At 47.7% G+C, this 15,130-nt stretch overlaps 1 protein-coding gene across 1 annotated transcript in view; it reads right to left on the bottom strand.

The window, feature by feature from the left end:
• wnt6b (wingless-type MMTV integration site family, member 6b) overlaps positions 1-11,987 on the bottom strand; it is a 21,672-nt gene extending 9,685 nt beyond the window's left edge. The window contains exons 1-2 of the mRNA XM_063213589.1: positions 11,256-11,987; positions 6,413-6,633 (exon numbers count right to left, since the gene is read on the bottom strand). Coding sequence (XP_063069659.1) covers positions 6,413-6,633; positions 11,256-11,335 — 301 coding nt within the window. The 5' untranslated portion in view covers positions 11,336-11,987. The remainder of the gene's footprint in view (positions 1-6,412; positions 6,634-11,255) is intronic.
• Positions 11,988-15,130: the final 3,143 nt, after the last annotated feature.

The following is a 15,130-nucleotide window of genomic DNA, read 5'->3' as shown; positions in this document are numbered from 1 at the left end:
AAACGCCTACTGAATACCTAAGCCCTTTTTGGGGAAAAGGTGCCCTCTGCCTATTAAAACCGAAATGAGTTTTAAATTTAAATGAGTCGCATTTAAAATGAGTCACATTTAAAAACTAGGATCCTCTTTTTGTATTAGGGAGTGTTCATTCGGCTCTGACATACCCACATTTTTAATTGGAACCCCCCCCCCCCCTCAAATCTCAAGAGCCTGAATGCAGCAAAGAGGTCGCTCCAGGCGCCAAAAGTCAAACAACGTATACGTAGCATCAGGCTAAAATGGGTCAAAGAGGCAGACGTGCAAACTGACAGATGAATCTCATCGCCATGAAGAGGTCCTTTGTAGAGGAAGGAAGGCACAATAAACAGAGAGCACAATCAAAAAAGCTTAATGTTTTTGTTTTTTTAAATCCTGGACCTGAATTCTTTACCTATACCTCTCTAGACTCAAATAGCAAACCCCAATCACGTAAATGTAGAGCAGTAAGACAAGACACTGGAGAGGCTGTCAGAAAAAGGAGGAGAAGAAGAAGAAGGGGGAAGAAGAAGATTCTCTTCCTCCTCTCTTCTCTTACCTTCCTTTTTTATATTTTCCTCCGAGACACAAATTCCAAACAAATTTCTGCCTCTCGCCTGTGTCTGGGCCTGCCTGGAGATGGGACCTGCTGCCAGAAGGGGCTTCTGGAAGAATTAGCAAATATTTTTTTAATACTTCTTCAATCTTTTGAATCAATGATGCATGGGTGTGCAGGTTCAAAGGGATGAGTGGAGTGGAGAGGAGAAGAAGACAGGAGAGAGAGAGAGAGAGAGAGAGAGAGAGAGAGAGAGAGAGAGAGAGAGAGAGAGAGAGAAAGAGAGAGAGAGAGAGAAGGAGAGAGAGAGGGAAGGAGAGAGTGGGGTAGGGGAGAAAGAGGGGCCTCTCCGCTTGTGGAGAGCAGACGGCGCCTGACGACTGTGAATAATTTTGATTGATTTATTTTGCCTCTATGTGCAGCTTCTGGAGCAGAGGGGTGGAGAGGGGTGGCGATGGGGGCGCTACACCTCACCTCTTCTCCCCGCGCTGATGCAAGGATCCAGTTGCATACCTGACAGCCACATTCATTAGCCCAACATGCACGAGGGGTGGCACGAGTAATCCCCCAAATATGTATCCTTAACACAGCCACGCTGGTAAACATGCATTCCAGTAAAGCTGCCCTGTTGTGGCTGTGAGCAGTGGTGCGAGAGAGAGAGAGAGAGAGAGAGAGAGAGAGAGAGAGAGAGAGAGAGAGAGAGAGAGAGAGAGAGAGAGAGAGAGAGAGAGAGAGAGAGAGAGAGAGAGAGAGAGAGAGAGAGAGAGAGAGAGAGCGAGCGTCAGAGAGAGGGAGACAGACAGAGAGGAGAGTCGGGATGGGGTGATGCATGTTAATTGTTTCGTTACAGTTGGTCCATTTATCCCCTTTAAATTGCCCTGTCTGTCACACAGAAGGGTTGCACAGCACAACCTATTCATCAAAACGTTCAGACATACAGTATATAAAAAAAGAAACCCACTTCACCCCTGAAAGAATGGAAAAAGTGCCAAAACATAAAAAAGAGGTGGGGGGGAATTCTTTTTGATGTTCCATGGATTTGCATGGCCCATACTTGCAGGTGTGAAATAGGATTGCGGAGATGCAACAAGGGGGAGATGATAATCTTCAGTCCTGAAACAACTGTCTTCCCCCGGGGGAGAGGGCCTGTGTATTTATTCCACGGCAGCATTGTGTTACCTGATACAACCCAGCCCTTGCCCTTACTGCCCCTTACTGCCCTCCTCTCCCCCTCTCTCTCCTGCTTCCACACCAGGGCCCATGCTAGCCAGCCCCAGCCCCAGCCCACCCCACCACTGTATGTTGCAAATACAAAACACATCTGCTACACAAATGGCCTATCTGTGGTGAGACGAATCGGGGAGATTTACAACCAGGCGACGACGGGATCTCCAAAAAATCTCCACAAATGCAGACATTTTAGATTAAGAACAGGCGTTTTCAATTGAGGGGAATTTGGTCGACGAAAAACTCTCCGCAGAAACTATATAACTCCCAACAATGGTGTTCCTCACATTGTTAGTTTGCCCGTCGTGTTTATAAACCAATACGAACGGGCTACATCATACTCAATAATCAACACATTAATTGGCAACTGTAAAAGCCAGCTAATAGTCGCTTGACACACGATTCGCATAAAAAAGGGCTAAAGCCACAAAAGTTGTTTTCCCAAGAGCAGGAGGAGAGAAAAGGAGGAAGGAGAGAAGGAGGAGAGAGAAAAAAAGAGAAAAGAATTGAAACAGAAATCCAAAACCTCAAAAACCCCAGACAATTCAGAGCTTGCAAACATTGACTGACAGACAAACAGACAGAAGCACGAGTCAACCTATTCGACGGGGAAAACGATGCTAATACCTTGCATTCCTGAGGTGACAGTGGATGATTGCACAGAGGGCTGCATTATTGCAACAATAATAACATCTATTTTTAATTAGGGACCGCACACTATCTGCGAACTCTGTCTAATTACGCCATTATGAACGCTAAGACAGCGTTAGCGGTGAAGGCAGCCAAGGAGGGCTTCCAGAAATCCCTTGGTGTTAGGGGCCCCTCCCTTGGGGCCAAGACAACAGCTTTTGGTTTATATATTTGAATAGAGGAAGAAAATAGCCCCCAGTTATTTTTGCAATGGGAGAAATATGCGCGCCACTTTGTGCAAGAGAGCGGCTTCCCACATAGACAACAAGGAAGCAAACCTGTCCTTGCCAAGAGCACTCTCTCGCTCTCCCTCTCTCTCGGGAGATGACACATGGTCATTACAAGGTACATCTCTCCGTAATTGTAGTAAATGCCTCCAAACAGTGGAGCACTCAGTCAGCCCCCTACGATTCCCCAGCGACAGCGGAGGAATTTTTGATTGATATCCATTCCGAGGTCTTCGGGAGAGATAGATAGTCTCTTGATGTTTTCTGTTTTTTTCGTTCGTTGGGATGGCTGTTGGGCGGAGAAAGGTGGATGGCTGGAGGTGGTGGAGTGGAGAGGTGTGGGGTGGTAAGGGTGACGGTGGTGGAGTGGAGAGGTGTGGGGTGGTAAGGGTGACGGTGGTGGAGTGGAGAGTGGAGAGGTGTGGGGTGGTAAGGGTGACGGTGGTGGAGTGGAGAGGTGTGGGGTGGTAAGGGTGACGGTGGTGGAGTGGAGAGGTGTGGGGTGGTAAGGGTGACGGTGGTGGAGTGGAGTGGAGAGGTGTGGGGTGGTAGGTTAGGCTTGGTAAGGGTGACGGTGGAGGAGTGGAGAGGTGTGGGGTGGGGCGGTAAGGGTGACGGTGGTGGAGTGGAGAGGTGTGGGGTTGGGTGGTAAGGGTGACGGTGGTGAGGTGGAGAGGTGTGGGGTGGTAAGGGTGACGGTGGTGAGGTGGAGTGGAGAGGTGTGGGGTGGTAAGGGTGACGGTGGTGGAGTGGAGTGGAGAGGTGTGGGGTGGTAAGGGTGACGGGGGTGGTGGGGTGGAGAGGTGTGGGGTGGTAAGGGTGACGGTGCTGGAGTGGAGAGTGGAGAGGTGTGGGGTGGTAAGGGTGACGGTGCTGGAGTGGAGAGGTATGGGGTAGTGTGGTAAGGGTGACGGTGCTGGAGTGGAGAGGTGTGGGGTGGTAAGGGTGACGGTGGTGGTGGAGTGGAGAGGTGTGGGGTGGGGTGGTAAGGGTGACGGTGCTGGAGTGGAGAGGTGTGGGGTGGGGTGGTAAGGGTGACGGTGCTGGAGTGGAGAGGTGTGGGGTGGGGTCGTAGGTGAGGCTTGGCCTGAGCAGACAGTGTGAGCAAGTCGTGTTGCAATCCGTGTAGAAACACGTCTGTGTGAGAGAAGAAGTCAGCGCAGGCCGCACGTGTGGATCTGATTGAAGCTGACACCAACCCCTGACAATGTTGGCTGGCCGGGGCTATAAGGCATGAGAGGCTGGCAGAGACAGAGGACAGAGAGATCGGGCCGGGTCCGGGCATGGTACCCAACCTGCCTGGACGACAGCAGCAGCTGTCCTCTCTCTCCCTCTGTCTGTCTCTAGGGGTGCATCCCAATATGTGACCTCGCCTCCTCCACTTGCCTCCTCCACTCGCTTCTCGTCATGATGACATCACTGACAACAGCATTATATTTCAATATCTTGCAAAAGCTCAATTGTAGAGTCTTTTTCTCATTTGCAATTGGGATGGTGAATGAAAAACAGTCCCTCAAAAGTTGTTGTGGCGAGGCTGACAGCTGGGAAACTTTATCGTTTTCTCCACGGAGGAGGGGCCAGGAGGCAGGACGAGGAGACAAGCACAAGTGGAGGAGGCAAGGTCACATATTGGGATGCACCCTAGCTCTCTCTGGCCACACTGATCAAAGAGTGCGGAAGGAGAGAGAGACAGAGAGACTGAGACAACGTAAGAGAGAGAGGGAGAGAGGATGGGGGTAAAAGGCAAGCCAACGCTCTGCCCTCTGCTGGCAGCCGATCACAACACAACACCACCACCACCACCACCACCACCACCACAAACATGACCATCACCAACAACAAACAGCAGTGGCATCAGCATAACACAGATATTAACTTCAAGAGGGAGCAGTGCAAACGCTGTCGTCGTCGGACGCGAAAACCCGATCCTCTCTAATATTTATCCCTCTTTAGTCTGACAAACCAAAATTCTGTTCATGTACCCGCAGGGGGGCAGGGGGGGAGAGAGAGAGAGAGAGAGAGAGAGAGAGAGAGAGAGAGAGAGAGAGAGAGAGACAGACAGACAGAGAGACAGACAGACAGAGAGAGAGAGACAGAGAGAGAGTGAGAGACACAGAGAGAGACACAGAGAGAGAGACAGAGAGAGAGAGAGGGAGAGAAACGGAGAGAGACACAGGGAGAGACACAGAGAGAGACAGGGAGAGACAGAGAGAGAGAGAGAGACAGGGAGAGACACAGAGAGAGACAGGGAGAGAGACAGGGAGAGAGACAGGGAGAGAGACAGGGGGAGAGAGAGAGAGAGAGAGAGACAGGGAGAGACACAGAGAGAGACAGGGAGAGACAGGGAGACACAGGGAGAGAGAGAGAGAGAGAGAGAGAGAGAGAGAGAGAGAGAGAGAGAGAGAGAGAGAGAGAGAGAAAGAAAGAGAGAGAGACACAGGGAGAGAGACACAGGGAGAGAGACACAGGGAGAGACACAGAGAGAGACACAGAGAGAGACAGGGAGAGAGACAGGGAGAGAGATAGGGAGAGACACAGGGAGCTCAAGAGTTTTGCCAGTGCTGATTACAGACCAGGGCCAGCGGAAGGACATGGAGCGCTTAGTTTGGCTATGCCACTCGCCACCAAGTGTAGTAATACATCCCCCTCATCATAAGCGCAACGCCGAGGTTCATTTAATCTGCAAATCTGCAAATCTATAAATGATGTCCTCGCATGCATTTCCACTTAAGGAGACTAATGGCTTATTGCAGCGATGTGTTCAATTATACTGTACAGTAGTAGCTGCTTCGCTGGCACTTTGAGTACGTGATGTGATGGATACATCCAAAGCAGCTTTGTTTTTTTGTTTTCAATCATTGGTTATGAGACCAGCCAATACACAAAGTTTACAAAACAGACGATGAAAAAAAACGACACGCTTTAAAAGACACAGGACTAGACAAGACTTTCATTGTCAACCTCAAAAAAAAAAAAAAACTAGACAAAGTCGTCAACAGCAAACGAGACGAAGAGATTGGGAGTGGGGGGAGGGGACAAGAGGGCAGCAGGCAGTTTACTCCAGGAAAAAAAAAAAACGCCGCCACTGCCACAGCAGGCCCTACATTACTTTCATTAGCCTCTTCAAAGGGGCCCGAAAAGGAGATGCACAAGATCACTGATTATGGGCCAGGTAATTTAGGTTATCATTTTGATTGTGCCTGTCTGGTCTACTCTGCGCAAGACGACAAGCAGTCAAGTGGGAATCCGCCTCTCCGCCTCTCGAGACAACAGCTGGCCTTGTTCGCCACCAGACAGGCCTCTTAGAGCAGCAGACCCCGGGAGTTGAAGCGAGGGCACCGGACTTGGAGACTTACGAGGTCAAGGGTTCGAGATGAGACGCGGCTTTCTGCGCGGTGTAGAAGAAGAAGACCGCTGAAAAGATACACTGCAATTCACTCAACCCACACCATACACGTCAATGCTCTGCTCTGATGACACAGTGCTGCAATACATATACACAGACGCAGACACAGACATACACGCACGCACACACACATGCACACCACACACACACACTGCAATTCACTCACCAACACCAACAATATACGTCAGCGGCCCGATGACATAGTGCTGCGGTCAGTGTGCCGGTGCCGGTGCCATGTTCTGTGCGCATGGTCATGTTCTGTGTGCACAGATGGGCAGCGAAAACACTCACCTTGCTGCAGGATTTTGCCAAAGTACTTGTTCTGACTGGTGCAGTTCCAGCGGCGAAAGCGAAACTGGTACTGGCACTCGCGTACGCCCAGCTTGGCGCCCTTGGCCACCTCGTGCACGATCTCCGGCTGTGTCTGGCACAGCTCGGCCTGCTTGCCGGCCAGCCGCTTGGTCTTCCTACAGATGCTGTTGGGGTCCATGACCAGTGGGCTCCCCACTGCCCTGTCAGATTTTGGGGGGTGGGGAAGAGGGGGAGGGAAGGGAAGGGAAGGGAAGAGGGGGGGGGGGGGAAACACAGCAGGTTTTACTGGCATGCCGTCTCTCCTCCCTTCGAAGAATAACACTGGGGCGAAAAGTTGAAGTTTTTCACACACGAGTGGAATTCATTGGACTTCCTTTGCTTGTAGTAATACTCACAGAGTCTTGTGGCGCGTTCAAGGTTCATGATTTATTTTTTAACAAATTGCCCTTTTTTATGTATATGAATAAAACGCTGCGAAATAGACGTAAGCAATAAAGGATCCCTTCCTTTTTAACATGCACGGATAACCTATAACGGGGGGGGGGGGGGGGGGACACGCTGCACGCTAATTGCTGGGTTTCTTCAAAAGCGTTGACAGATGTATGTTTACTCTTGGGTAAATTGTTTATTTCAAGTCTTAATGGCAGTGTAGGCCTCAGGTCCAAGACACAGAGCTCTTGCCAGAGCTTCCCAGGACAGTCGAACTATGATGTAATGTGAGAATAGCACTGCTACACTCCAAATTCTGTCTGTTTAATAAGGCTTGTGTCGGGGACTAAAAGTTCAGCTGATGGGATTTTCTCTGCATTCAGTTTTTATCTTTTTTATAGAGTGGTGGGTCTGTGGGAGCAGCGAGCTTTTGTTGGGAATACCTCATTGCCTTTCACTCATCCCTGTCAGGGCTAATCTTTCAGACTAATAGCATTCATCTGCCGACCGGGTTTGTTTTAAGAAGTCACCCCAACACTCTTGCCAATCCCTACCACGGCGGTCCTGATAAGAAATATGAGACATGGGGATAGCCACGTCTTCTTTTTTTTCCCAACTTGAACAAAAAAAGGTGATGCATCCCATCTTGATTAGTCAAATACTTCACTTAAACAAAGTCATTTACATGGGCCCGCAGCTCTCAACGTCACAAGACACTTTAAAATAAGCACACTCGCTCTATATGTATGCAGACTGCACGGCAATATTTAATGGATCCAGGCATTCCAAAAAGAGTACAAGGAAAGGCCACGACGAAAGAAAGAAAGAAAGAGAGAAAGAAAGAAAGAACGGCAGGCAAGAACACACAATAACAACCTGCTAGAAAATGTGTCCCGGGCAGCGCTCTGTGTAGTCTCTCCTCTTCCCACTGTGAGAACAGACACGCTCTCCCCAGGGCCGCCGTCCTCGCTTACGACTTTTGGAACGACGGCTTCCTCCTGCCACTTATTGACAATATATTGACAATGTTTCCATGGAGACCAAGAGGAGGAGGAGGGGTGGGAGTGGTGGTGGTGGTGATGGGAGGGGGGGGGGAACATGTCTTGGGCAGGCATGATGTGACGGCACTTTTTTTTTGTCTCCCCCAACATCCAAAGTCAATCCACGCCCCGGCGGCGTGATTAGGACATGCAGATACAACTACTTAAGCTGCCGCCCAGCACCTTAACACACAAACCCAATGATTATCTAGAGAGTGTGTCATGGTTTCTCCAAAAACCTGCACACAAAACCCGCCGGGTGCCAAGATCCTTCCAGGCTTTGAAACACCCCGGCTCTTAAAAAGCGCTGCTCACGAATCGTGGAACCATATTTTACAGCGGGAGGTGTAGACTCATAAAAGGGGGAAGCAGACTGTCTTGGACACCATTTCTGCCCCAAGTCCTATTTCATTGTGAGGGAGAAGCTCAGAGGCAAGCAGGCAGGCAGGCAGTCAGGCACACACACACACACAGTCACACACACACACACACAAAAACAGGCACACACACACACACACAGATCTCTCTGAAGTAATGGGCTGAATATCAGAGTGGACAGTACGGCAGAGCACTGGCAAGGAGATGTGTGCTGTGTGTGCTGTGTGTGTGTGTGGTCAGAGAAATGGTTTTCGATGATATGTAGATGAAGATATGTGTCTGTCTCAGTCACCCAGAGCTCCAGCTATAATCAAAACCAGCCATGACCCAGAAGGGACCCTGCGAGGCTCAGCAGAGGCTCGATGGATGTGCCTACCGCAAGCTGAGATTCTCAGCACAAGAACAGAAGAGCAAGAGAGAGCAGGAGAGAACAAGAGAGAGCAAGAGAGAGAGAGAGAGAGAGAGAGAAGGGAGCTACCTTGTATTGCAGATAAACCACCATCTATCTCTGTTCGCTGTGACTTCCTTCTTTGTTTTTGTTTTATCTTTTCCAATTTGTTTTTTTTTTTCAAATTCGATACCCAGTCAAATGCTCCTCCAACACAAAGACAAAGTGGAGATAGGGCCTAATAACAACAACACAGATGAGATGAGATCCTGACATCAGGCCACGCAATCAGGAAGATCCTGAAATAGCAATATCGGACTATGAAATAAAAACACAACACCGAAAGAAGAAGAAAAACATTGAGAAAGAATAGAAAAGGGGGCCGGAAATGATGATTAAGAAAAGCCTAATCCCAAACAATCAATTGACGAAGGGGCTGTTACTCTGCGGTCTGGAGTAGAGTCGAGATGAGCTGCTAGTGCTATGGCCTTAGGGACCTCAAGTTACATTATGAATTGCCCGACTAACAGATAAGTCCCCCTTTTCACGTTTGGAAGGGGGAAAAAAAAGAGTGAATTTCATCCCTTCTTAATCCCCAAAGTATGCTGGATATGAAGTCAGTCACGACAGGCAGGGCTGCCTGGAACACAGGAGAGGAGAGAGAAAGAAACAGAGAGAGAGAGAGAGAGAGAGAGAGAGAGAGAGAGAGACAGAGAGAGAGACAGAGAGAGAGAGAGAGAGAGAGAGAGAGAGACAGAGAGAGAGACAGAGAGAGAGAGAGAGCCTTGGGTTGAGTCCTGTGGCCCTTGTGGCCCTTATGGCCCTGAGCCATGGCACAATCTACCGCCCGAACTCGACACTAAATCAAGTGACTGGAACTCCCGATGCTGCGCGACGCTGATGCGTGGCTGGTGTCCGTCACGGGCGATCCAGGGGAATGAGCGTGGACAGGGAAGGGGGGAGAGGGGGGGTGGAGGTACTTGGGGGCGCTCACTCAGGGTGACATCCAAGCGCCTGGGAAGCGAAGAGGAGACCGCATGCTGCATGCTCTCTCTGCAGTGAAACACTGTAAGTGCGCGTGGTCTTCGCCAAGCCCCGTCACCCGATCTTTATCTGATCCAATCTCTGCTGTCCTTGATTGGAACTCTCTTTTCCTACCCCCCCCCCCCCCCATCCCCCGACAGAGGCCCCCACCTCTCCTGCCATTACATACATCCATCCAGTCATAAAGCAAAAAAAAAAATGAAAGGGGGGTGGTGTGGTGCTCTGAGGTCTTTGCAAAGAACAGTGGGGCCAGAGCTAAGGTGGTGCAGGGCAGGTAATGTGTTGACTGAATGGGTGGAGGGGATACATGCACCACGCTTCACTGGAAGGGCACTAAGTAGAGGTCGCATGCGTATGTCTGTGCACACTGCCCAGCAGCACATAGGCAGGCACACCTGTCGGGCCCAGTGCTGGCATGTGGCCAGAGGTTGACCCCCACTACACACTCCAAAGCTGGGGGGGGGGGGTATGGAGGAAGGATGGTCTTCCAGAATCACATCACACACAGCCCCCTTTGCCTCCGTCCTGAAGGACTGGAGGGCCATCAAAGGTCCTACAGCGGGCTTATCTCAGGATGCTTTCATTCCTTCATCCTCAAAAGACTGCCGTCCTGTCAATCTGCTCTAGACTGCATGAGTGTCAGTGCAGACATCATGACAGCCTTATCTAAACTCAAGTTAAATGATGCCTGGCCTTTTGAAACTGCTCTTGACTCCTCTATATATCAGAGGGGCTTTTTGGCTGGCCTCATGCTGGTGTGGCTTTGGGCTATTTTGCAGTTTCCTAGTCCAAGATATTCAGACGGAAAGGCGATCCACAACTTTTTATTTTTTTTATTTTATTAGTCTGTTACCAAGCCGTCCTATTTCTGTCCTAGTCCCGTTTGACTTAATGCGTGTCAGACTGCTGAAGTTAGGATTGTTTTATGATGACATCCATCGCCTGGAGGTCCACCTAAAATTCCAACTCTGACCCCCTAATGTCCCTGCATTTTCGCAAACAATAACTCACTCCGCTCACACCAAACGTCTTGACCAAATCCCTACATCCTCAGAGTTCATTCACAAAATGTTTGCGCGTGGGGAATAAATAAAACATGAAAACAAATGACTAAACCGCTAGAAATAAATTGAACACCCCTACTGGAGAAGAAGATTTATAAACGCGTAAAAAGGGCAAATGTCGGATCGGTGTTTTGATTTTAATACTTCTACCGGGAAATGCAGCCACGTTAACTCTGAACAAGTCATGTTCTTCAGAATGTTTGAGCCACACTGAAGCCACGAACCGCAAGTAAGAGTCTAATTTGCATATAAAAAGCAGGTAGCCAACAGGTAACACGAAGGCTCAATTGTAGGCTATATCAATTTATCATTACGATATTTGGCCACAATTATTAGGTGACGACTATAGCCTACGTCTACAATCAAAATTAGGCTATTAATTTAATGCTGTGGTAGCCTAATCACAAAATGATATTCTCGTGAAATAATCATTGTTGTTAGCACATGTCAAACATGCAAACTTGTGCAGGGAAACTTACCACCACAATCCGATTATGTTAACCGGACAAAGGAGAATAAAAAACAGAGCAAGCTGTGTTCGAGAGAGCGGAATCATCATGACGAAAGTGAAAATATCCCTTTTACTTGCTCAATATTGCATTGGAAAAAATCGAATCCCATGTGTGTCCAAGCGTTTGCTTCCTGTAAAGTTGTTGAAGTGTGTAGATTTAGTCAGCACCCCCGTAAACTGCGTGGAAAGTCTTCTGAACTTCTTCTCGGGTTCATCACTATGACTCGGTTAGCCAACAAGGACAGTGGCAACATCCGCGATGAAAATTGCTAGACGTCTTCATTGTTGCTCATTATGTGGCTGACGAGCTTTTCCGAGGCAAGGGATATTCAGAAGAACTCTCTCCTTGAAGTGACACTAGCGCGTCCCGACTAAACTCCCAAATTCCAATACCTAGGCGATTTCAATCTGCCAGGAGGATACTAGAGCCCGCGGGGATGGAATGCAGCCAGACCCCGGGCAACACTTAGATTGGGTAACAAAGAATATCTATATGAAGTTCGTGAGGAATTTTAGCTTAAGCTTTGAAATATATATTTCTTTTAATGAAAAGTAAATGACGCGCGTTGTCATGTGTTTTCCCCGTGTGCAGTGGTATCCTGAGTCTGGGAAGAACGCCGGACGTCTGGGTCTTCACAGCACAGAAACAGGTAGATGTCAAGGAGAATCTCACATGTAGCGCGCGCGTCCTCGAGGACTTTTGCAGCCTTTAACAGCTCTTATTTTCTCCCAGTACCAAATGCCCTCATCACCCACCCGGCGTGACGTTGCTAAGGGCAAAGTCAAATCCTTACTGTCACTCAGAAAGGGAAAAAAAAGAAAAGAAGTTAGAGAGGAAGAAAAAAAAAATGTCATGTCTTCTTCAACTACACGAAATCTAGAAGGAACAAAACTAGTAAAAGAAAAGAACATTATATGTCACACTTCATAGCAGTCATATTTTAGGAAGGTTAAAACTGAGAGTAGCCTAAAATCTTTGCATACCACACTGTTCACATATCTTGACATGCACAGCAGTCACAGACAGGAACATTATATCTGTTTTGGCAGAATGATTGCAACACAATAGATGTGGGCCCATTCCAAATATTTCTGCAGTGATGGAATGCATCTCGGAATGGCAATAAACATTTTAAAATAGAAGGTAAAAAAGAGGTGGTGTTACTTCTTGCGCTCGTTGGATTTATAGCAATAAATCTTTTCATGCAAATGACACTTTTCCCCCAAAAATGCTACCTAAAATAGACCCCCCCCCCTCCCCTCACACCCACACCCACACCCACACACACACACACACACACACACACACACACACACACACACACACACACGCACACACACACACACACTATAGGAACCCAGGATTGCCTTTTCTTCCCCTTCATGCCCTATTGACTACTTAGAATTCCAATACACTGATGCAACGTGTTGTCATGTGGACCTATAAGCAAATCACTCCTCTGCGCACCACAGCCCTTAGCCTACTCTCTCAATTTTTATTTTCTATTTGACCCCTTTTCGTACCTCAGAGAGAGCAAGCAGGGAAGAAAGCCGGTTGAAGGCATTTCATTTGTCTGCTATCTCACAGGCAGGTCTCTTTGATTCCCCTCCTTTGTTTTCTCTCTCCAGCTTCAAAGAGGCAAATATGGAACAGTTTTGCCTGAGCTGCAGGTGTTTCGCAGTAGCAAAACTATTCAATTGATCATCGGTGTTGGGCAGGTTACTCAAAAAACGTAATGCATTACTGATTGCATGTCACTGTCTCTTCAAAATAATCCCTTACACTACAGTATTACTATATATTAAAATTTAAGGCATTACACTACTTTTGCATTACTTTCGTTACTCTCGCCAAAATAACTTAATATGGACCTCACAATTTACAGTGTAAATCAAGCTCATGAGTCATGACTCTTTCACCTTGCATCCAGGAGGTGTTTCGGCAGCATGCAGACTAAAAAGTAGCAGTTTCAGGAATAGCTTCTCTCTGACCCACCACACTGAACAACATTCAAATCCAATTTACAGTGAAATGTACTGTATATTGTAACTTAAGTTATTGGCATTTGTAACTAGTATACATTACATTCCCCCCCCTGTAATGCCTTACATTACTTAGTAACAGCAAAAAGTAATGCATTACAGTAATTCATTTTGTAATTAGTTACTCCCAACACTGTTCATCATCACATAAAAGGACAGCAGATAACCAGTTTCTTGGCCCCCTGACATCAGTAAAGGGACTGAAAACGTTTATCGAATGACCCCCCTGACTCCTGTATTAGAGAGCTTAAGAGAATAAGTTTGGGTGAATGGGTTTAATTTCGTTCACCAAAAAAAAGGTTTGCCAATGGCAACATTTTCGAGAGCTCTCTCATCCTGGCAAGTGGATGAAAAAAAATAACAGAAAGGGTTCTGACAGATCCCAGCAACACATCACAGCGCAATTTTGTCATATACAGATGCAACCAAAATTGGTACTTAATTTCATCAAATTCCCCAATGAATGAAATATTCAAAGAAAATATGCACCACTGTGTGAGCGTCTGTCTGCACTACAGCGTAATTGAAAACATGGCTTGGACAACACTGGCTTGCTCTGCCACTTTCTGTATCTCTTTCTTGACCTCTCTCTCTCTCTTTCTTTCTCTCTCTCTCTCTCTCTCTCTCTCTCTCTCTCTCTCTCTCTCTCTCTCTCTCTCTCTCTCTCTCTCTCTCTCTCCATGTAATGTGTGTTTTGTTTGGGAGGAGTGATGCTTCATACTTGGCTTAAACTTTATGGACAATAAAGATCCCATTTCAAAGTTACAGCGGGGTGGTTGAGCCTGGGGTCTTGGCTGAGCCTTCCCTGGGAACTGCCCTCTGAAGACCCACTGTATGTCTCTCTGGCCCACGTAACACACACACACACACACGCACACACACACACACACACACACACGCACACACACACACACACACACACACACACAAACACACACACACACACACACACACACACACACACACACACACACACGCACACGCACACACACACACACTCACTTAGAGTCCCATGAGTCCATCCACCAAACCTTGTACTGTATGTGCTCTTGACAGCGCAGCCATATCCCTACCCTCTCTCGTCTTCGACTCCCTCTCTTCTTCACACTTCTCTCATCTACTGTCAGCCCTACCAGCTCTGGGGGTGATTGAGAGCAGCCATTGCTCTTCCCTGATTCCCGAAAGTGGTCCATCTAACTCATCGGCGTGCTTACATCCTTGAGACTGTTTAGCCGTTTAATGTCAAACAGGGAGTCGATTCATTCTCTGGCGGATTATCATCTGATATGATTAGAATTCCCATTGCACATCATATTTTATAATGCTACGCTTACAAACGACGGCTAAATCAAAACCACATGACGGCTTATGTGCCATAACCTTTTTAAAACAAGCCACAGTCATTTCTGGAATCCCAGGGAGAAAGTCGGGTTCGCGGAATTCCTTCACCACTGGCAGCGGAATTCGGCAGCAGAGATAAAAACAACAACAACAATATTACAGCATGCTTTTCGATTTCTGTAAACAGGAACTTTGTTTATAAAGGGAGAAATGCAAAATCAACTCATAGGATGCCACAACAACAACCACCAACAAGCACTCACTATGTCAGTGGTCCCCAATCTATGGGTCGGGACCCACCTTATGGGTCGCCAAAGATCCACAGGGGGTCGTGGAGCCCTCTTGATTTTAAGGGGTTTCATTTTAAATATATATAGCCCATGTTGAATAAAAGACAAAGCATTTAACTAATAAATGCATAGAAGCAACAAATTGTAAGTGCTACATTAAACATTTATT

The sequence above is a fragment of the Engraulis encrasicolus genome, chromosome 13, assembly GCF_034702125.1.
Source record: "Engraulis encrasicolus isolate BLACKSEA-1 chromosome 13, IST_EnEncr_1.0, whole genome shotgun sequence".
In the NCBI taxonomy this organism is placed as follows: Eukaryota; Metazoa; Chordata; class Actinopteri; order Clupeiformes; family Engraulidae; genus Engraulis; species Engraulis encrasicolus.
This window is presented reverse-complemented; position numbering and strand designations above follow the sequence as displayed.